A 22,737-nucleotide genomic window follows, 5' to 3' on the forward strand; every position below is an offset into this window, starting at 1 on the left:
TTTTGATCAAACTTTTGGCTTCACCGCCAATGGCAACTGATAGACCGCATGGCTCTGATGGCTTTTATCTACATCGCTCGACATTGCAGGAACTTTTGTACTTTTATCTGCAGAAACCCTCTTCCTGCAAAGTTCACCACCATTCAGGTCACAAAGGCCCAACGTTGTTCTTTCCCAAAGCAAAATAACCCTCAATCTCTCACACACGTTGATGAATCACCACCATTCAGGTCACCACCAATCACCAATCACAATCACCACCACCAATCACCACTACCTGTGAAAAACCAGAGTGGTAGTTTATAGCTGAGTCGAGATTTGAACCCAGGGTAGACAGTTCAGAGGCGAATGTGAACATGGTGTCGTCGTTTAAAAACATTTTTTTTTCAATCCGTTTAACATGGTAAATGCAATCATGCTACTGGCACGACGATGGACGTTTGCACATCGGATGGGAAGTAAAGCTTACGTTGCTTCGTGTACATGCAGATGAAAACAGTGCCATTGTTTTTTGGATGCTTTCCTTTGTGTAAAAGATCTGCTCCATTTGCAAAGAACCATTATTGCAGATCCTCCAGAGGGTTCGGATAAGTGAAAAAGAGGAATCTGCAAGAAATAAATAAATGAAAATTATATCAGCAAAAAGTTAATTTATTATAAACTAGCAAATACAACCTGTCGCTTCATCAATGGGAGTATTAAGGGGGGGAGAGGAGAGAGAGAAAGAGAGAAAGAGAGAAAGAGAGAAAGAGAGAAAGAGAGAAAGAGAGAAAGAGAGAAAGAGAGAAAGAGAGAAAGAGAGAAAGAGAGAAAGAGAGAAAGAGAGAAAGAGAGAAAGAGAAAGAGAAAGAGAAAGAGAAAGAGAAAGAGAAAGAGAAAGAGAAAGAGAAAGAGAGAGAAAGAAAGAAAGAGAGAGAAAGAAAGAAAGAAAGAAAGAAAGAGAAAGAGAGAGAAAGAGAGAGAGAGAGAGAGAGAGAGAGAGAGAGAGAGAGAGAGAGAGAGAGAGAGAGAGAGAGAGAGAGAGAGAGAGAGAGAGAGAGAGAGAGAGAGAGAGAGAGAGAGAGAGAGAGAGTAATGGGGGAAAAGGAGAGGGGTCAGAGAGAGAGGGTTCCAGGTCAGAAAGAGGAAGAGGGTGGGAGAGGGTGTATGGTTGGGAGGGAGAGATGGGTGAAGGATTCCGGCAGATTTGATGCTCAGTTTATCATCCATCCGAGAGATGACACACACATTGATGAATCACCCTGCCTGTGAAACACCGGGATGATCGTTTATAGCTGGGTCGGGATTCGAATCCAGGTGACACAGAGTAAGCATGCAAACCTCTCGGCGTTCCTGCCATGATATGGCGATTCCTTACTTCATAAGTGAAAATATTTTTTTCTCATTGTGATCACATTATTTATTTTGCTTTCCTACCTCTGGTATAAAACTGCGGTATCACAATTGAAACTTGAAGAACGTGTGCCAAGTGGCTTTACCACGCAACACACGAAACGTTTCAACAAACGTTTAATTTTTACTTGTATTTATCTATGCTAAAGTGATGGGTCATATAGTGGAAGAACAAAAAGGGGAAACGTCATGAAAAATAAAATTTCACATTTTCAGCGAGCCAGTCACTACCTGTTGCACCGCAGAGCACCACGTGGCCAACGCTGGCGAGTAGGAGTGAACTTTGTTCAAGTTGATCGATATCGTATTCAGTGACAGGGCGAATATTGTAGAGCGCCCCAACGAAGTGGTTGATAAGAAACGGCTCTTTTGGCACACGATGAGTAATCACCAAACCGTCATATTCAACATGCACCTCCCAGAGATGCCCAAAATGTCAAATATGTCCGAATTGGACAAACGAACACTTGCTTTAGGAGTCAAAAGAGTTTGCACGTTATTTTTGGAGCTTAAAGTTTGCAATGCTGTTTAATTTAAGGGATTCTCGTGGTTATCACACGTGTGTAAATGAAATAAAGCCGCAAACGCTGCCGTCACCGGGCATTTATAAGCATTGCAATATACCCAGCGATTTGTAGCTTTGATGAACAGGCATTCGATAATATGAGTGAGGAAAGTGAAAACAACAACTTTATCATTAAGAAATCGCTGCGGCCTGTTCCAACTCAAGGTAGGGTTGAGCTGGACAAAAAACATGGCGGCTTCAGACCCCAGCGAGGCTACCCAGGAAATGCCTTTCGACCCATAGGAGAGTGGTGACCGAGGTTGCGCATGATGAAGGATATAATTAAATAAAGCCATTAATTACATTCAAAAGGGGTGTTTTAATTAATTGAAACACTCAATTTTCACTCATGCACTTCCTTGGAATTTTCTTTGTATGCATGAAAAGTTTCAGGCTGCTAGGTTTCATGGTTTTTGGAGTTATGGAGGAGACACACTGACATTTATAAGTATAGATGTACTGGCTGCAAGGGTTATACTGGGTGATTTGCCATAGCCTTTCTGGATTATATATATATATATATATATATATATATATATATATATATATATACATATACAGAATATCAAGTTGTGCAGTTGAGCCCTTGAGAAGTTAAGTACATTGCTCACCTTGTGCTCCAACAGCAAGGGTCATCACCAATTTAAAATCTTATTTTAAATTCTAAACTCTCACTGCAGATCCTCCGCTAGGTATGTGGGTGGCCCCCTGCAAAACTTCACGTGGGGGGGGGGTGCTTTCTGTCAGAGGGTCAATAATGTGGTGACATCTTCAGGCGAAGAATCGATTCATGCCTTGCCCCCTGAGGGGTTTAGTGAAATATTAGAATGACCATCTCTCTTGTCTATTTCTGTGTGTATCTGTTTTTCCAGACCATCATGGGTAAAGGTCGGCAATGCCTGAACCGATTGTTACCAAACTTGGTAGGAGAGCAGCACAGTCAACCAAAGTGTGATATGAGACCCACAATGACCAAAGTCAAATGTGAAGGTCAAGGTCTTCGAAGGGTGAAAAATTGCTTTTCTAACTAAAACTCTGGAATGGATTATCAGAGGAAGAAGTGGGATGTTTTTTTGAGCATTAGATTCGATGAATTAAGGCACATCAAAAGTATGCTTTACATTATTCTTTCTCTGTGATGTCACGTTTTCCCAGAAAAATGATGTCAAAAGTGGCATTTTCACAAAAAATGTAATGAGTGCAGAAGAAGGCATATTTTCCTGTCTGATTAATTAAATCTGACTTAGGAATTGACCGTCAGGTCCCACGAGGATACCACATCAAAAAGTTGACCCTAAAAAAACACAATGACCAAAAATGTGAACATTTTAAAATCTTTATATTTCAGAAACTGACCCAGAGATCACCAACAAACTGGGCACAGGTGTAGTATGGACTGAAGAGACAAAAATCACTAATTCCTGCGATTAAAGGTCAAATGCGATGAATCGAGAACAACTAAGTGAATGTCACATCATTCGTAAAGTGCTCAAAAAGATAATTCTTTTGAAACATCATATGGTGGAATTGGTTAATATGACAAAAAAAAACGTACAACAAAATACAAACACTCTTGAGGTAAACAAATATAGACACCGTGTTTACGTGTATCATGTAGTGCTACTCCACCTGGAGGTGGCGCTACATGATACACGTTTACATCGAGAATTTGTGTTACCCCTCCCCTCACCTCCCTTCCCCAAGACCACTGGCAAGTCTGGATGTAATTGGGCCAGAACTGAAGGAAGAGTAGCGCGACAAACAAGCCCACAAACAGACACACAAGCACTGGTCCATGAATTATAGTAAGAATAATTATATTGATAAATTTATGAAACCTCCCACTGACCTCAGAATGGATAAAACACCAACAACAACCTCCACGACAAAAACAAAACAAAACTGTGCTAGGCAAGATCTGTTTTTCATCATTGAGATTTACAGATAGATGTGCAAGATGTTTATGAAGTGCAACACAATGTCTATTGATTACAACCATCAGTGAAGCGATTGGCAACTGGTAGCAATGCATGGCTAGTGATATTGGAAACATCTATGTTGCACACCTGGACTTTCAAAATGCTTTGAAAGTCTTGTATACTGATGAGGGTGGCCCCTCTTTGTGGGTGGCCCCTTGCGGTTGCGGGCTCCGTGGGCGCCTATCGGAGGCCCTGTCTCACTGAATAATGATCAGTAAGAGATACAAAAAGAACTGAAAAAACTGCCATCTATCTATATATTACTAAAACTCTCATCTTGTATGTATGTATGTATGTATGTATGTATGTATGTATGTATGTATTGTTGCGAATTCGCGCCCGCCGGTGTGCGAACGGCCACGTGACTCAAATCACGGCACGTCGCCTACCGGACGGACAATTCTGTCGTGACACTCTCGGACTAACGCCGGGAGCTAGTCACGGGCGGGCCTTTCGGCCTCACCACGATCGTGCCAATTGGCCATCCACGTGGGATATGGTTGTTCGCCAAACTCGACCTACCTAAGTACCCACGCGGAGGGTAGACCGGGCGATCGCACCTCGCCGCAGGTCGACCCCAGACACGGGCCGCTTAAGCGACCCGTTCCGTACTATCGGGATAACCGAGCGGTCTTATTGTCGGCCTCGACGGTTCGATTAATTATTGGGCGTATTAAGCCCACTACCAACCCTTTACATGAAGCAAGATGGAGATTCAATTAAAGAAAAGACAAAGCAAAACGGGAAAACAGTTCAACATGATACACATTTATTCCGCGGCACACGGAAAGCACACATATACAATTAAAACAATTATGCACAAAAAGCAGATGTAACAAAAGAAACAATGACGCAGAGATACTACCGAATAAGACCGACACACGGCAACACTTAACAGTTTTACTTCACCAGACTGGCGCCACACACACACACGTTTACACAGAAACAAAAGAAAAGGGCCACCCTCAAAGACAAGGGGGCAGACGGGGCCTGTGGGCCAATATTTGCGCGGGACCTGAAAGAGCGGTCAGGTCCACGAGACCGGGTGGGTCTGACCCGTGTCTTTGTGATGAGCCGCAAATGTGGCAGCACGGCGATGCCCCGACTTCGTGCTCCTTCGCGGGTTTCGTTGGCACTGCTTGGAGTGGAGTGGGAACGGGGCCCCCTTTTCGCACTATCTCAGCACGGGGGAAAAAGGGGGGGGGGAATTGTTGATGCTCTGGGGAAAGAGCATAGCTGGCTTGTTTGGGTCCCGTGACGAGCGATTCCACCGCGACCTCGTCGCCGACCGCCGTCTTCCTTGCCTCGGACCCGAGCTCCTCGGTCTCTTCCCCCAATTCTCCTCAGCCGACTGCCGAAAACCACCGGGACGCCCTCGCCTCCCGACTCCACTCCGCGCTCCAAACTGCCTCTGCCCAAAACTCTCTCCGCTCTTCTGCCACTCTCCGCTCTTCCAAGGCCGACTCTGCCTTTTCTGGCACTCTCCGCTCTTCCAAGGCCGACTCTGCCCAAACCGACTCTGCCTTTTCTGGCACTCTCCGCTCTTCCAAGGCCGACTCTGCCTTTTCTGACACTCTCTGCTCTTCCAAGGCCGGCTCTTCCAAGGCCGACTCTGCCCAAACCGACTCTGCCCAGATTCGCCCCGCGCTCGGCGCTTTATAGGCCGGCAGGAGAACCCATATGCAAATTTCTGGATCACAACGAGCTCGGGGGTGGAGCCACGCTCGCCCATTGGACGGAGGAAAAGGGGCGTGAATCTCCACTGATCCTAGAATTTGCATTTCTCGATTCCACACAGACGTGCCTGGAGGTGGGGCCAAACCGCCCCGCGCTTGCTGATTGGACGGATCAGAAGTGGGCGTATAGCATTCCTGATCCGAATTCTCCTCGGAAAGGCCGCATTTTGCACTCGCGGCTCGGCGCATACCTTGTACGAGCCCAGGACAGCCCGACGCTCGGTGCTCACAGGTGGTGCGGGAATGGCCGCAGAAGGAGAGAGGTGAAGGTGGTGGAGGGTTTATGGTGGTGGTTTATGGCCATGGTGCCGTTCGGAATGGCGGTGATGCGATGTTTGCGGGAGCGAGTTGTGAAGGTAAAGATCGTGGCTGTTGGCGTTGTTGTTGTTGTGAAGCTTCGTTGTGGTTGGTGGTTGTTGTGTGATGGCGGTTGAGACGTGGTTGGTTCAAAATAAAGATAGAACAGAAAAACGGCTATCTTAAAGCGTCGCAGCCCGAATGAATCACATTTATTCCCTCTAAACAACGGGTTTGGGGCTAACTACACATGTACTTACAGAGATATCTCACCTACGGGACCTGAATGGTGGTTTGTGAATTTCCACAACCGTAACAGTATGTATGTTCCTAAAATACAGCCAAAACGGTACGTGATAGTGCAAAAAATTTCGGCCCGTCTTACTCACCATTCACCTGCGGTGTGCAGTATCAAGTTTCGTTCAAATCGGGCAACGAAAAAAATATTAAAAAATCAATTCCCGATTCAGTCAAGTACTCTTCGGGATTATTTGATCAATGCAAACAACCTCAGCCATATGGTTCGCTCGAGCTATCTTTTTTTTTTCCTTGAAATGATTTAATAAAAAATCTCAAACATTTAGTACAGACAAAGAACGATTTATTTTTAAGCATAAAATGAACATCGCCATTTTGATCGAATACTTCCGTGCTCATTAATAAATAAAATTGTGTTTAGAAGATTACGCACAATCATTTCTTCGACTTTCTTTTCTCCGTTTTTTTTTCACATTGACGTGCAATATTTGAAATGCAAACAACCTCAGCGGTAAAGTTCGCTGGAGCTATCTTTTTTTTTCTTTTTTTTGAAATGATTTTTTTTTATCAACCGTTGTCACAACGGGAACCCAATGGGTTCACGGGTCGTCTCGTTCACACTAAAGGTGTCCTGAAAAGATCACTTTAGTGGATGCACTCAACTCTTTGCCTCCTGTACGTGTGATAGCCCAGTTTACTTCTCAGGGGCTCAATTCTCACAAGCGAGTTACAAATGAAGTTCCATGGTACATAGAAAAGACCAATGGACGAGAAACATCCATTTCAAGACCAGACACCCATAAATGTCCCAAATTAAACCCGTAAGGAATGCAATTTGCTTGTTTTGCCTTTATCCACAAATCTGCACTTGTCTCCAGTTCGAAGAGGAGCGATCTTTATATTCATTTTTTTCTGTTCTGCAAACCACTAGATGTGCATATAGCTCGAGAGAACATAGTCTGCCTGATGGTCTGTAAATGATCACATTTATATATGTCACAGCTGTGGTATGTGCATATTAACCCTTGCTGCAAGTTACCCGAACATCCTTGCCGGTGCTGTAAGTTACCCAAATTCTTAGAGAGCTGCGTTCAAAAATTACTCCCAACTTGCATGCATAGCAAATCTTAATCGCTCGATGTACAACTTTTGCCACATCGTTTTGAACTTACCGAGGTTCCTGCAGGTGACTTCCATTTTATCTACATCGATAGTCCTGCACAAAGCTTCCAACGCCGAGAGCTTGCAAGGGTTGTCAGCAACATTGGCGTAAAGCACGGCCAGGTTAATGAGTCCATTTTCCCGCAGAGCATTTTTTAACTCTTCCTCATCGCTGAGATTTGCCAAGAGGTTTATTGCAAATTTTCGCAGATTTCTCGACTCCTGAAAGCCAAAACGGTGTGCAGCACAGCATTAGGTTGAATTTGATATCGAGAACATCATTGAAGAACAGTCCGGGGATAGAAATGCAAGAACACAGATCTAAGGAATATGTGAGAACAAACCAAGGAACATGTAAGAAGTATTAAAAAAAAGTGATGCAACAAATTTGCTAGTTGGGATTAATAGTTACGCTCATGTACATGTTTGTTAAAAGGCTTGTGCTCGGTGGGTCAGGTCCCATGAAGAAATACATGACGGAAGATGGCAAGTGCATATCAACAAGCCAAAGAAAAACATGCAGAAGCTCATCAGGCTATATCTATTGACTGACAATCAAGTATGAGAAATATACGAGTATCTGCCCTTTTTGATTGCTTTGCTCCTAGCAATACTCACTTGTTTTATCCCTTTCTTGTGGCATGCTTCATTCAACAGCAGTTTGATTAGATACTTCACCACTCCATTCTCTTGCAGGCAATGCTCTGCAGAACATTCAAATGCGAAATAAGGTATGTTAAAGGGAGGGGGGAGGGGGTGGATGAGTGGGTGTTCCATTCTAATTCCACAGTGCAAGGCCGACATCACTGTCTTCATTTATATCAGGCATTATACATTGTATCTATTCATTCTGGTTAGCAGAGTCTGGCATTCCCAACTGAGCACAAACCATATCATGCTGAGATCCCAGGTTTAAATCTCATACACTGTGTCAATTTGTCTTTTGTCTAACAATGTCCTTGTAATTCGTACTAAAGTACACCAACGTGTCTTAATATTCTCGTCTCACACGTGTACTGTACAGCAAATACCCCTAATCAAACAAAGTCGAGTTTTGGTGAAATTATAAAATGTCTATAAATTGGATCATGACCTTAAAAATTAGGTCAAGGTCAAAAAATGTTTACCCTACATACTTTGTATTCCCATTATTGATACAGAATTTCATTCTGAAAACCCCAGCTGGCTTCGAGATATCGCTTGGACATTGGCAGAAAAAGGGGAGAAAAACCTAAATGGTAGTTTAATACTTCTTGGGGTGAAAGTCCTTGCCCTTTAACCCAGAAGTTTATTATTGATAATAAATGCACCTTGCTCTGCAAGGCCAAGCCGTAAAAAAAAAAAAAAAAAATTAATACACTTTGCTTTGCAAGGCCAATGCAAGGCCAAGCGGTGTTTGACATTCCACATTGGCAAAATTGAGCAATGACAAACAATGAGTTATTTTTTCAGACCGCCATTTGACCTTGACCTTGAACTCAGAGGGGTATAATGTAAATGAGGTAAATGCGCCTTCCTAAAGTTTTTCGAAAGGAAAATTTTGTTCTGAATGGACAAACCTCTATTAAGATTTGGTGGTAATGTTAAAATGTCTATATTTAGGTCATGACCTTAAAAATTAGGCCAAGGTCAAAAATTTTTTTAACACCCCATACTTCATATTCCCATTATTGATGCAAAATTTCATTCTGAAAGTCCTCGGACACTGGCAGAGAAAAAAAAGGCAGAAAATCTTAAATGGTGGTATTGCACTCCTGGGGGTCAAAGAACCTCTATGATACCATTAAAAATGGGGGTGCCAATATAAGCCTACAACCCTACAACAGCAATAAGCCTTCCCCTAATGCTATTGGGCAAGGCTTAAATCTATCAAGTGATACTAAAAGCAATTCCATATCAGGGTTTTAGGTCACCTGTAATATTCCAAGCTTGAATTTGGGGCCTTGTGGTGTCATTACCTTCGCATTCTGCGAAAGGTTATGTTTTGGTCGCTGTGTATTTATTTATTTATTTATTTGTGAATATGTGTGTGTGTGTGTGTGTTTGTTTGTTATTCGCATAACTCAAAAAGTATTAAACCGAATCGCATGAAATTTGGTGGGATGATTGGTTATTATCCAAGGAACATTTGATTAGATTTTGGGAGCGATCGGGTCAAAGGTCAAGGTCAAGAAAAGGTCAAAATCGCCTTTCTGCCATAGCGAAGTCAATTTTTATCCAATTTGCATGAAACTAATGCCAAAATGTTCAGAATTTAATGCCCGATCTATTGATATGTGACATGACACAATGATGTCATTACTCTTGTTAGTGGTTGGGGGGTCAAAGGTCAGGGGGGGTCACGACCTTGCGCATGTGCGTTTTTTGGTCATAACGCGGTCAATTCTGATCCGATTCACATGAAACCAGCACTAAAATGTTCCCTGTTCTGTTCTGTTCCCTCCCCACACTCATGCCAAGAGCAAAACAGTAGCGGCGGCGAAGGTATATGCTCTCTACGAGTGCCCGTTCTAGTTTTCCTTCAAGAGCAACCATTCTGTAGAATCTGGAGTGACTTCCCCCTCTTGACTCAATTGCTGAGCTTTTTAAAGGCTAAATAAGAGTCTGGACACCAGGCATGAACTGGGAATATTGCCTGAGACGTGAAACCCTGACAGAGGAGTTCTTGATCGTTTTCCTCATTACATATAGGTAGTCGTTTATATATTTACGGGACGCCATTCCTGGACTTCCACCGTCATGTCGACCCATGCACACTCTTGTTTCAGCCTTGAAAGTTCAACTTTTAAAACTCATCTTTGTATCACCATTATCCTCTGACACAAGCTTTTTATTTGAATGCTTCTTTTTGCCATTTTGCGATTTCATAATTTTCCATGTTGCCTGCAGTGGCGTTGGTGCATGCCACTCAACACCATCAAGTGCATTTTGTCTTCAATTTCCTGTTCCCTCAATGTTCCTTTCTTACAAGCAGGCCCACAAAACCAAAAATAAACCTATTTAAATGTACAAATGTTTCTAACAAGCATTTGATGGTAGGAAATCCAAATCCAAATGCTCAAGCACATAACCATTTTGTAACAAGAGACAAATAAAGCATCATTGTTTATCATCACGATGACCTATTCCTGGGTTCCCCAACTCACTGGATTTTAGAGATTTGCAGGAAATCAGCATCAATTCCACGACCAACTCCATGTGATGCAGTCTGTTGGTTGGCACGCTGCTGCCGTCGGAAGAAACCAAAGTCAGAAGCTTCATCAGCACCTCTGATCCGGTTAGGAAATGGACGTGCAAAAATAAGTAAATAAATAAAACAGGACTTTTTTGCAGACAAGTCAGTGGCCTCTCAATCTTTATCTACTTTATGGTCTTACATCCCTACTTTCTGTGCAATTTGTTTTCTCTACATCCTTACATAATCCATACATATCTGCAAGAAAGTAAATAAATAAATAAAGAAAGAACCTCACGCATAAAATCTTAAAGGGCCATAAATTAGGAGATGCACAAAAAAAACAAAAAAACATTTTCGACTCCTTATTCCCAACATGGTCCTCCATGACCTGTCACCCTTGTATAAAAAATATGTACTTTGGAGATTGCCAAAAACATTTATGAACGTGCATGGTAACATTCTTACCTGATAAATTCCCCAATCCTGGGCCTTGTCCCCACCAAAAGCAGACAGATACCAGTTACAAACTCACAATCCAACCATTGAGATGCAAACAATGAAATTAATGGTGGAGTTTAAATGCTTTGCCTACTGATTATGGTGACAGGCAAAAAAAACCCCCAAAAACACAAAGGCACCATTTTATCAAAAAGGACACCACACACGATTTCAATAGATACACAACTTACCAATGCCACCTTCTTCTGTGAACAGAGAAACTATTTGCTCAACCTTTGTTCCAGATTGTGAGGCGTATGCATTGTACACAATGCGTATCAACCTGAAAATAGTCGGCAATGCCGAGTTGTCGAGCCTGTAGGAGATACAGGTAGTCAGGCACTCCTGTTCATCAACAACCAGCGAGAGCACGAGAACCAGCGAGACATGTCCAATAAACCGTTACCCAGTGATGCCTCAAGTAACAACAACAGATGGATCTTCCTAACTTGTGGATTCACGTAACAGCTCTGAAGTCACATGATTTGGTCTCATCGTGTGTGTGTGTGTGTGTGTGTGTGTGTGTGTGTGTGTGTGTGTGTGTGTGTGTGTGTGTGTGTGTGTGTGTGTATATATATATATATATATATATATATATATATATATATATATATATATATATATATATATATATATATATATATATATGCTAGACAACCCGTGAACCCATTGGGTTCCCGTTGTGACAGCAGTTGATGAAAAAAATCATTTCAAAAAAAACAAATAAAAAGATAGCTCCAGCGAACTATACCGCTGAGGTTGTTTGCATTAATCAAATACTCCCGAAGAGTACTTGACTGAATCGGGAATTGACTTTTAAATAATTTTTTCGTTGCCCAATTTTAACGAAACTTGATACTGCACACCGCAGGAGAATTGTGAGTAAGGTGGCCCTAACATTTTTGCACTATCGTGTACCGTTTTGGCTGTATTTCGGGAACATACATATTTACATACATACATATATACAAGATGAGAGTTTTAGTAATATATAGAAGACATATATAGATATATAATATTGCAGTGAAATTTGAGCATCAAAATACAGCAGAATCTGGATAATAAGCATATGCATGAATATCAATGCATCTGAAAAATAAGCACACATGTTCCACCAAATCTAAAAATAAGCTCATATGCTTATTATGCAGAGTCTACTGTAACACAGCAGTGTAAAAAGGTGAACCACAACTCCACATCATTACGTTTCACATGCTGTCTCTCTAAAGGCCATGATAAAACCCCAGCGTTGGTTCAACGAACAAGAGGCAAACAAATTAATTAATTCTCTGGACTGCCGAGTGGAGATGATAACTTTTCCCAACTGGTGAAAATCGAAGGGTAAAGCAGGTGCACGACTTGTATAACTTAAAATCAATGAATGAAAAATCAATAATGGTTCTGGATGATGAAACATTCCAAGAGAATGAACTCACTCGGACAACTTTTTGAGGTCGTCGAGAAGGTCATGAAATTGCTTTCGCCTTTTCTCCGTTTCTGCTTAATGGAAAAGATAAACAATTAAACTTAAGTTCTCTCAAAGTTGATGGAAGTGGCACAATTCAACATAGTTTATGCTATGGTTAAATGATGTACTAAAGAACGTCTGTTGTAAAACTACACACTAAACTTGAACATGGAATGTACAGATATCTATCGTGCCACGACTTTAATCACTAACGCTTGGGTAACAGAAAGCAGGAAGTCTGGAATTACATAGAAATCAAGAAGCAGGAGAACACTAATATATATATATATATATATATATATATATATATATATATATATATATATATATATATATATATATATATATATCTTCTTCTTCTTTCGGCTGATCCCATTAGTGGTCACCACAGCGGATCATCCGTTATGATCCGCATACTGATTTGGCATAGGTTTTACGCCGGAAGCCCTTCCTGACGCAACCCTGGTCACCTCTTACGACACAGGGATATGGATTGGGTTTCGCCATGATTCCGGGCTCCCTACACCCTTTCATAGCGGCCCAGCACAGAGCTCCCGTCCTCAAGCGATCCTCCAACCCAAGCCTCAAAGAAGTCGGATAACAGGCGCACGCCACTACGCCCAGTATATATATATATATATATATATATATATATATATATATATATATATATATATATATATATATATATATATATATATATATATATACATACACACACACAGACCCTGCTGTTCGCGGGGGATACGTTGCTGAAAAATGCCGTGAAGAGCGAATCCGTGAACAGTGGGGCATTGTTTCAATGGAAAAAAGGGGGGGATAGGTTCCTGGACGTTCGTGATTCATGAAGGTAAATGAAAAATCCCATGAAAAACCATGAATACACAAAGCACAGGGCCGCGAATGTCGAGGCAGGTCACATTTTATAAACCGCGAATATGTGGGATCCGACTACATATATATATATATATATATATATATATATATATATATATATATATATATATATATATATATATATATATATTGCCATGCATGTGGTGGATAGGGAACCTTACAGCAAATCCGAAGTTCATGCCAATCTAATCTGTCCAGTGACATGTACACCAAGCAACATAACATACTCCAAGTAATAGTTGATGCAGTTGAAGAGAAGGTGCAGAATGTCAATGTTTCAGGGGCACCAACAGGTCCCAGGCAGTTCATCCCCTTTGTCGAAGAGGGTCTTGCGTCTTGTAGCTATGGCAGCAATTCATCGAGAAGCAGCATTCGTTCCAATGCAAATGATTGGAAGGCATCAGCAGATCTCAAATGAGAAGGAATCTTTCCAGCTGAAAGAGCAGTTACAAGTATCAGGCCGGTCGGCATTGTCATTTGGTCAGCTTCTGAATGGAAAGTGATTTTTGAAGAGTTGACTGGTGCCTGGGAAGACAACATCCAGGAAGCCCATAAGCAATAGTATTCCAAATATGCTGAACTGAGGTCGAACTGTGAGGACAGAGGATGTAAAGCAGCATGTTACCCATTTGAGGTGGGCTGTCAAGGCTTCAGAGCAACATCGCTCCAAAAGTGGCTGCATGATTTGAGTTTCACCAGAAGTGAAGTGAGGCTTCGCAGGAGCGCAGCTGAATCAGGCTGATCATAGATATGGTCCAAATACGTCCAGAAGACCAGGTAGAGAAGAGAGCTACTGAACCTAATTGGAAGTATCATCCAAAGAGTAGGTAGACAGAAGGCACACCAAGGCAAGGACCATTTGATGTGTAATGCAAGCCCACCAGTGGGAGGTAGCATGAATGCGCTGCCAGCCCACACCCCAAGGGAGTTCTGAGTTTTCAAAGGGCTGAAACTTTCACAAACCATGGCACTTAGCTGATGATCCCACTGGTGTAAGCATTGAAAGCATCTACCTTTGGTGCATTGACATTATATATATATATATATATATATATATATATATATATATATATATATATATATATATATATATATATATATATATATATATATATATATATATATATATATAGTGTGTGTGGATTCCTTTTCCTGCCAGCAAACATCAGATTGATATGGACACCCAGCAGGATTAAAGTTTTGGTTTTTGTTTTCCACGTACGGGCACACACTAGTTTATAAAATAAATATCAAAAACTGATGGGGGCAAGTTGTGGCACAGTTTGTACAAAGCAATGCTAGCATAACAGAACCCATAACTGTTGCAAGAACAAGACAGCGTTTAACCCCTCGCCGGGGTATTTGGCTCATCGAACCCTTTCACACAAACAACCGAATGTGACATCTTGTAGATTAAAAATTGATATAAACACCATGTACTGTATATAACTTCTCAAAAAAAAAAATCCGGAAGTTTAGCGCCCTTGTCGCAGTCTTATTGACCTCCTGATTTAACAAGTCCAAGTACTGATAAACAGAAGGGTTTTAAAAATGGCAAAAAAAAGGCAATTTGTGTTTTACATTGTTCAGGTATACAATTCAATTTGCAATCCCCGTTACCAGTGAGGAGCGGGAACGTTGCTGCCAAATCAGTCAAGCGGTTTGGCTGAAGAAGTGGAAATATTAGACGGACGGACGGACGGCGCATGAGGACGAAACCTTATCTGTAATTTAAATTCCAGAAAAGCTGAAAAAATTAAAAAAAATGTCACTCCTCTACCCTTGGTACTTAAAGTCAGGTCACGTGACGGGTTCATTTGCCAATTAATGTTCCCGTTCAATTGGAATTAAGTTGTTCCTCGATCACACACTGACGTTTGTAGACAAACAGACAGACAGACAGACAGAAGTGAACCAATTGGTTAACTCCGCTCTTTGCTTCATGGGTGTGGGGTAATGATGATTCTCTGGACTGGATCATTCTGGACTGGATCTCTGGATCATCCCCACTCCCTCTCCCTGGACTGCTCAAGCAGGGAGGTAAATAATTAAATGCGCATGTAATACAGGCATGATGGGCCAAATGACCTTTCTAAATTTTCTTACATTCACGGGGGGTTGGGGGGGGGGAGTGGGGAGTATTGTGGAAGAGAATTATGTGGCTCAATATGTACAATAAAAATGGGGAAATAAACTTCAACAAGTGAACACACAGAGGATGAAAGACAATGGGAGGTAAGATTGGTTAAGATTGGTTCAACCTGACAAGCCACAGGTAGTTGAGCCAAACAGGTGAACAGCATTATGGTTGTGGAACCGCTGTACAAAACTCTGCGGGATGATGAGAACTTGAACACAATGCACACTGGTTACAGAAAGGGGGAGGGGGGGAGTTCCACATTAAAGTGTTAATTTTGTGGGCTAAATGGGGTTTATACAGGGGGGGGTGGAGTTCCCACGGTCACAGAGTCCGCGAACATGAGGAATGAATTGTGTGCAAGTCTTAACAAATCAGAACAAGTGTTCAATATACCAAGCAGCTTGGAGAGTGCTCGCTAAGTGGCTTAAGCACCAAGTGAGCACTCCAAGGAAATGGTAGATAAGGAACGGCTGGCTTGGCAAGCTGCTTGGTAATGGAACACTCCCCAGGTGCAGTGTGTCGAGAAAACCAGAGAACATACGAGGTCTCCTCCTGATGAATGTCATAACATTATCAAGACCCTTATTATCCCTCTCGGTCATGTCGACCGATCACGGTCCCGGTGGTCCCCAAGACGGTCCGGTGGTCCCAGATGACGGTCCTGGTGGTCCCCGATCACGGTCCTGGTGGTCCCCCGATCACGGTCCCGGTGGTCCCCAAGACGGTCCGGTGGTCCCAGATGACGGTCCTGGTGGTCCCCGATCACGGTCCTGGTGGTCCCCCGATCACGGTCCCGGTGGTCCCCCGATCACGGTCCCGGTGGTCCCCAAGACGGTCCGGTGGTCCCAGATGACGGTCCTGGTGGTCCCCGATCACGGTCCCGGTGGTCCCCCGATCACGGTCCCGGTGGTCCCCGATGACGGTCCCGGTAGTCCCCGGTCACGGTCCCGGTGGTCCCCGGTCACGGTCCCGGCGGTGCCTGATTGATAGGAAATTAATTAATTAAAAAACGAACACGAAGCCCATTCCGTGTTCCTGAAGAACGTCGCCGAATATTTAAAAGGAGGAAAGTGTTTGGGACAACAAAAAGGATCAAGGTCGTAAGAAGACACGAACAGACGTAGAGTAATAACTCTACAATGACTTGTGGGGTTATCCCAAAAATGAAGAGGTTAACACACCAAGCTTACCTGCCATGATGAACCGCAGATGGTTTTCCCTGACAGACTCTGTGGGTTTTGAGGAAACGTTCATCTGTCGTCATAATAATCTCCATGACGTCACCTGCTCTGATTGGTTGAATAAGTGAAACTCTGAAAGTTCCCACCACGAACAAACCCATCGGAGCGAACATTCCTTCATGACGTCACGGTCATAGTGAGGTTATGGTTACTTTATGACGTCACGGTCATAGTGAGGTTATGGTTCCTTCATGACGTCACGGTCATAGTGAGGTTATGGTTCCTTCATGACGTCACGGTCATAGTGAGGTTATGGTTCCTTCATGACGTCACGGTCATAGTGAGGTTATGGTTCCTTCATGACGTCACGGTCATAGTGAGGTTATGGTTCCGAAGACACATTATTGTCCTTCTTCCTCCAGACCGTAAATTCGACGCACGAACCATTTCAAATAACATTCCATTGGGTCAACCGGTTTGTATTTACATCAAAAACCATCGAATGATACAAGGAACGAATGTTTCAAATCGCATATGATGAAGTACCGTACCCGTACACATGATGTGTACCATAACCATATGTGTGATATGTACCGTACCCATACATATGATGTTCCATGTACCGTACCCATACATATGATGTGTACCATAACCATATGTGTGATATGTACCGTACCCATACACATGATGTGTACCATAACCATATGCGTGATATGTACCGTACCCATACATATGATGTTCCATGTACCGTACCCATACATATGATGTGTACCATAACCATATGTGTGATATGTACCGTACCCATACACATGATGTGTACCATAACCATATGTGTGATATGTACCGTACCCGTACACATGATGTGTACCATAACCATATGTGTGATATGTACCATACCCATACACATGATGTGTACCATAACCATATGTGTGATATGTACCGTACCCGTACACATGATGTGTACCATAACCATATGTGTGATATGTACCGTACCCATACATATGATGTGTACCATAACCATGATGTGTGATATGTACCGTACCCGTACACATGATGTGTACCATAACCATATGTGTGATATGTACCGTACCCATACATATGATGTGTACCATAATCATGATGTGTACCATAACCATATGCATGATATGTACCGTACCCATACATATGATGTGTACCATAATCATGATGTGTACCATAACCATATGTGTGATATGTACCGTACCCATACATATGATGTGTACCATAACCATGATGTGTATCATAACCATATGTGTGCCATAACCATGATGTGTGCCATAACCATGATGTGTACCATGTACCGTACCCATACATATGATGTGTACCATAACCATATGTGATATGTACCGTACCCGTACACATGATGTGTACCATAACCATATGTGTGATATGTACCGTACCCATACATATGATGTGTACCATAACCATGATGTGTACCATAACCATATGCGTGATATGTACCGTACCCATACATATGATGTGTACCATAACCATATGTGTGATATGTACCATACCCATACATATGATGTTTACCATAACCATGATGTGTACCATAACCATATGTGTGCCATAACCATGATGTGTACCATAACCATGATGTGTACCATGTACCGTACCCATACATATGATGTGTACCATAACCATATGTGTGATATGTACCGTACCCGTACATATGATGTGTACCATAACCATATGTGTGATATGTACTGTACCCGTACACATGATGTGTACCGTAAACGTATGTGTGATATGTAGTATGTACCATACATTATATGTGGTACGTATCATACGTGTGATATGTGGAACGTTTTGTATGTGTGCTATGTAGTACACACAGTACATGTGATATGTACACGTGTGATATGTACACGTGTGATATGTACACGTGTGATATGTGGAACGTTTCGTATGTGTGCTATGTAGTACACACAGTACATGTGATATGTACACGTGTGATATGTACACGTGTGATATGTACACGTGTGATATGTGGAACGTTTCGTATGTGTGCTATGTAGTACACACAGTACATGTGATATGTACACGTGTGATATGTACACGTGTGATACGTGTCGTACAAACTCAAAAAATGTTTTTTTTAATCGAAATTTTTCCCCTTTTTTCCTGGAAAACCTAATTAGGATTCCCCTGAGTATACCTTGGGAATTTGGTGTGGATCTTCCCAAGGGTATCGGAGTAGTTACCGGACAGACAGACAAATATATGTACAGACACCCCTCCGTTTTACATCTTAAATACTAGAAGAAGAAGACAGATGTACAAAGTATTTACATCGAGTGATGAGTGTGTGGTGCCGCAACGTCCACAGAGTGTTGGAACTACTGAATAAGTTTCATGGCATGGGTTATGCTGGCTCTAGGTGGCTTGCCATTGCCTTCCCCGTGGTATTCAAAACAGAAATGTGTTATTTCCTCAGGGTGCCGGCGATAACTTGCTAACTCCTCGCAACACCATGGGGGATTCCCAGCTGAGAGGGCTCTGAGTTTGCACACATCTTGGCTATCCTCCCAGTATTACGTCATTACACGATGAGCAAGTTTAATCAGAAATCCATTCACTAAATATGTTTACATACCGGTATGTCTCATGTCAGACATGATGTTTTTGCTTTGTTGATATCGGTGGCATGACATCGTGATCTCGTTTTAGAATTGTCTTTCATATCAAGCAGTCGATGTGGAGTCAGGAGTAAATACTTGGGACAATTGTGGGTTTTAATGTACAGTTATGAAAGTTGGCGTAGTTGTGGACCATGGCCTTGTGGGTTTTAATGTACAGGTGTGAACGTTGGCGTAGTTGTGGACCATGGCCTGGTCGGTTTTAATGTACAGGTGTGAACGTTGGCGTAGTTGTGGACCATGGCCTTGTGGGTTTTAATGTACAGGTGTGAACGTTGGCGTAGTTGTGGACCATGGCCTTGGGGGTTTTAATGTACAGGTGTGAAAGTTGGCGTAGTTGTGGACCATGGCCTTGGGGGTTTTAATGTACAGGTGTGAAAGTTGGCATAGTTGTGGACCATGGCCTTGGGGGTTTTAATGTACAGGTATGAAAGTTGACGTAGTTGTGGACCATGGCCTTGTGGGTTTTAATGTACAGGTGTGAAAGTTGGCGTAGTTGTGGACCATGGCCTGGTCGGTTTTAATGTACAGGTGTGAAAGTTGGCGTAGTTGTGGACCATGGCCTTGTGGGTTTTAATGTACAGGTGTGAACGTTGGCGTAGTTGTGGACCATGGCCTGGTCGGCTTTAATGTACAGGTGTGAAAGTTGGCGTAGTTGTGGACCATGGCCTTGGGGGTTTTAATGTACAGGTATGAAAGTTGGCGTAGTTGTGGACCATGGCCTTGTGGGTTTTAATGTACAGGTATGAAAGTTGACGTAGTTGTGGACCATGGCCTTGTGGGTTTTAATGTACAGGTGTGAACGTTGGCGTAGTTGTGGACCATGGCCTTGTGGGTTTTAATGTACAGGTGTGAACGTTGGCGTAGTTGTAGACCATGGCCTTGTGGGTTTTAATGTACAGGTGTGAAAGTTGGCATAGTTGTGGACCATGGCCTTGGGGGTTTTAATGTACAGGTGTGAACGTTGGTGTAGTTGTGGACCATGGCCTTGGGGGTTTTAATGTACAGGTATGAAAGTTGGCGAAGTTGTAGACCATGGCCTTGGGGGTTTTAATGTACAAGTGTGAAAGTTGGCGAAGTTGTAGACCATGGCCTTGTGGGTTTTAATGTACAGGTGTGAAAGTTGGCATAGTTGTGGCTGTCAAAAACAATCCCAACATTGGGAGTTTTGCATTATGTTGTAATTGTGTGAACTTAGAGCTGCTTATTTATCAGAATGTTATCACAGATGTTGCAACCTTGAACTCTGGTACGTTACAAGTTTTACAGAAGATTTAAGTGGATTTATGAGCGGCACAGGTGTAAGTGTGTATAATGATTATTAATCTCTCTATTGTATATGTCACAATTTCGGACACCACACTGGCACAATTGGCAGTACATGACAAGGTTGCCTCCTTGCAATTGCATTGTTCAGTGCATCCTTTCTTGCAGCCACAGATAAGTAGCTCTCTGGATGAAGTACTGTCCTCAGGCAGAGTAGTCTACATGGGTTTCCAGTTGTGTGGGTCCACCTATCCCAAGTCACCAGGGAAAGACATGTCAAGAACAGCTTCAAATAATGTTCCCCTGCAGTGATAACCCTCTTGATATGCTGTCCCAGTGCTGCTCTGGTTGTGGGAATGGCATCCATGGTCAGGTCAATCTTTTGGGACTACCACCGGTAACATGTAACCCAGTGCTACCTGCCGCATAGTCGGGTTGTCAGTGACTAAACCGACATCCCTCAATGGCTTTGCTAGTGGGGAGGGCGACTGTGACACCCTGCCAGGATTAAAAACAACACCTGACAAAGGGCAGATGAGCTCCTTTTGGGAGCCAACAGTCATCCAGTAAGGATATGGCGTCTCCCAAAAAACACCCATCCGGAATGGACCAGTTTGTGGCAACTCAGGTAGCCGAGAGGGGTGGTGTAACCCTTGACGTGAGGCAGATGAGCTAGTATTAGCCACGGCAACTACAAAGCTACACCCACGACTGATGTCCCGTGGTGAGCTGCACAGAATCTCTGAACCGTGTGTGGTGACTACGTGTTTGTGGGTTACCAAGTATGTGATGTGCTTTCCCAGAAAGGCAAGCAAACCTGTCTTGTTAGCATCAATCCGCAGAAACAGTTTCCTGACTGGTTGAGGCTGTATCAACTCTCCTCCTGATACCCTTCCCTCGCTTGCTTCTGGTCTGAGACTTCATGCTGTTGTCGCGGTAACTGGTCCCAGGCTATGTCCACTTGACTGGCACGTTGCAGGTGACCTTGTAAGTGTGTCAAGAAGACCTTCAGTGCATATTTATCAAAGGTCTTGACAGTGAGGGGTTTGAGGAAGCAGCCCCATCTCGTATGGTGGCATCAGTGTCTGGTAGTGCCAGGCCATTACCTTTGAACTGTGTGCAGCTCGACAGACATTCCAGGAGCTCATTCAGGGAACAAATATAATGTCTCCTGTTTGGCTCAAACAAACTTAAACAACTGCGGACTAATGCTCTGCTGGTGTGGTATTCATCGTGGAGAAAAAGGGACTTCCTTAAAGGTGGGGGATTTTGACCAGTGAGTGTGAGGGTAGAGGAGCAAGGAAGTGGTGATATTTCAGCCATACGTGTGATGTAATAAACAATTTTTTTTTTTTGTATACCTTGGTCGAGGCTCGTATGAGAGCTAACACACAACTCACTTACATATTGAAAGGAAGGAGAATGAGGTGTCAGTTCCATGTGCAAAGTGCTGAAATACGGCTTTAAGTGGCCATAGCAGGAGGGGATTCGTCCATGTAAATCTCTGCAAAATTATTACCGGGTGGTTAACAGGTCATCAAGTGAGTTATGCCTGGTGTTGGCTTAATGGCTCGAGTGGTGGGCTTGGAATCCTGAAGTCCTGAGTTCAAATCCTGCCTGGCAGTTGAATTTGTACCAGGTGGGGATCGACTCAGCCTGTCATCCTTCTGACGTCGGCAAATGAGTGCCGGCTCGCCGGTATCCTGTGTTGGAGTGGCGACCCGTCCAGGATTGTGCCAAATAGCCCAGGAGACTGTTTAGGCAGCAGAAACACTCCACACAGAGTATGGTCCCAATGGTTGGATGGAAGTGAGGTTCACTGCAAAAGGCAACATCTGCTGAATGCTGGCAGGTGATTCCCATTTGTTTTGCAGGTGAATTTCAAATGTATTGAGGTTACGCCGCTTCCCAAGGTCATTGGCTGGGTTTGTCTGAAGTCAAGTCCTGTGTTGGCTGGTGTCTGCATGATTTGTGTTACAGCCATTCTACGAGTATTTATTATTTCATTTTCACAATTCTCTTTATTCATTCGAATTCTTGTTCTTTCATATATATATATATATA

At 42.9% G+C, this 22,737-nt stretch overlaps 1 protein-coding gene across 1 annotated transcript in view; it reads right to left on the minus strand.

Moving 5' to 3' along the window:
* LOC147017653 (uncharacterized) overlaps nucleotides 1-16,823 on the minus strand; it is a 52,284-nt gene extending 35,461 nt beyond the window's left edge. Inside the window, exons 1-7 of the mRNA XM_085847391.1 lie at nucleotides 16,760-16,823; nucleotides 12,501-12,564; nucleotides 11,256-11,380; nucleotides 10,535-10,657; nucleotides 8,007-8,092; nucleotides 7,400-7,610; nucleotides 470-606 (exon numbers count right to left, since the gene is read on the minus strand). Coding sequence (XP_085703517.1) covers nucleotides 470-606; nucleotides 7,400-7,610; nucleotides 8,007-8,092; nucleotides 10,535-10,657; nucleotides 11,256-11,380; nucleotides 12,501-12,564; nucleotides 16,760-16,823 — 810 coding nt within the window. The remainder of the gene's footprint in view (nucleotides 1-469; nucleotides 607-7,399; nucleotides 7,611-8,006; nucleotides 8,093-10,534; nucleotides 10,658-11,255; nucleotides 11,381-12,500; nucleotides 12,565-16,759) is intronic.
* Nucleotides 16,824-22,737: the final 5,914 nt, after the last annotated feature.

The sequence above is a fragment of the Eptatretus burgeri genome, chromosome 11 (genome assembly GCF_056783735.1).
Source record: "Eptatretus burgeri isolate ZD-2024b chromosome 11, Ebu_testis_v1, whole genome shotgun sequence".
Taxonomy (NCBI): domain Eukaryota; kingdom Metazoa; phylum Chordata; class Myxini; order Myxiniformes; family Myxinidae; genus Eptatretus; species Eptatretus burgeri.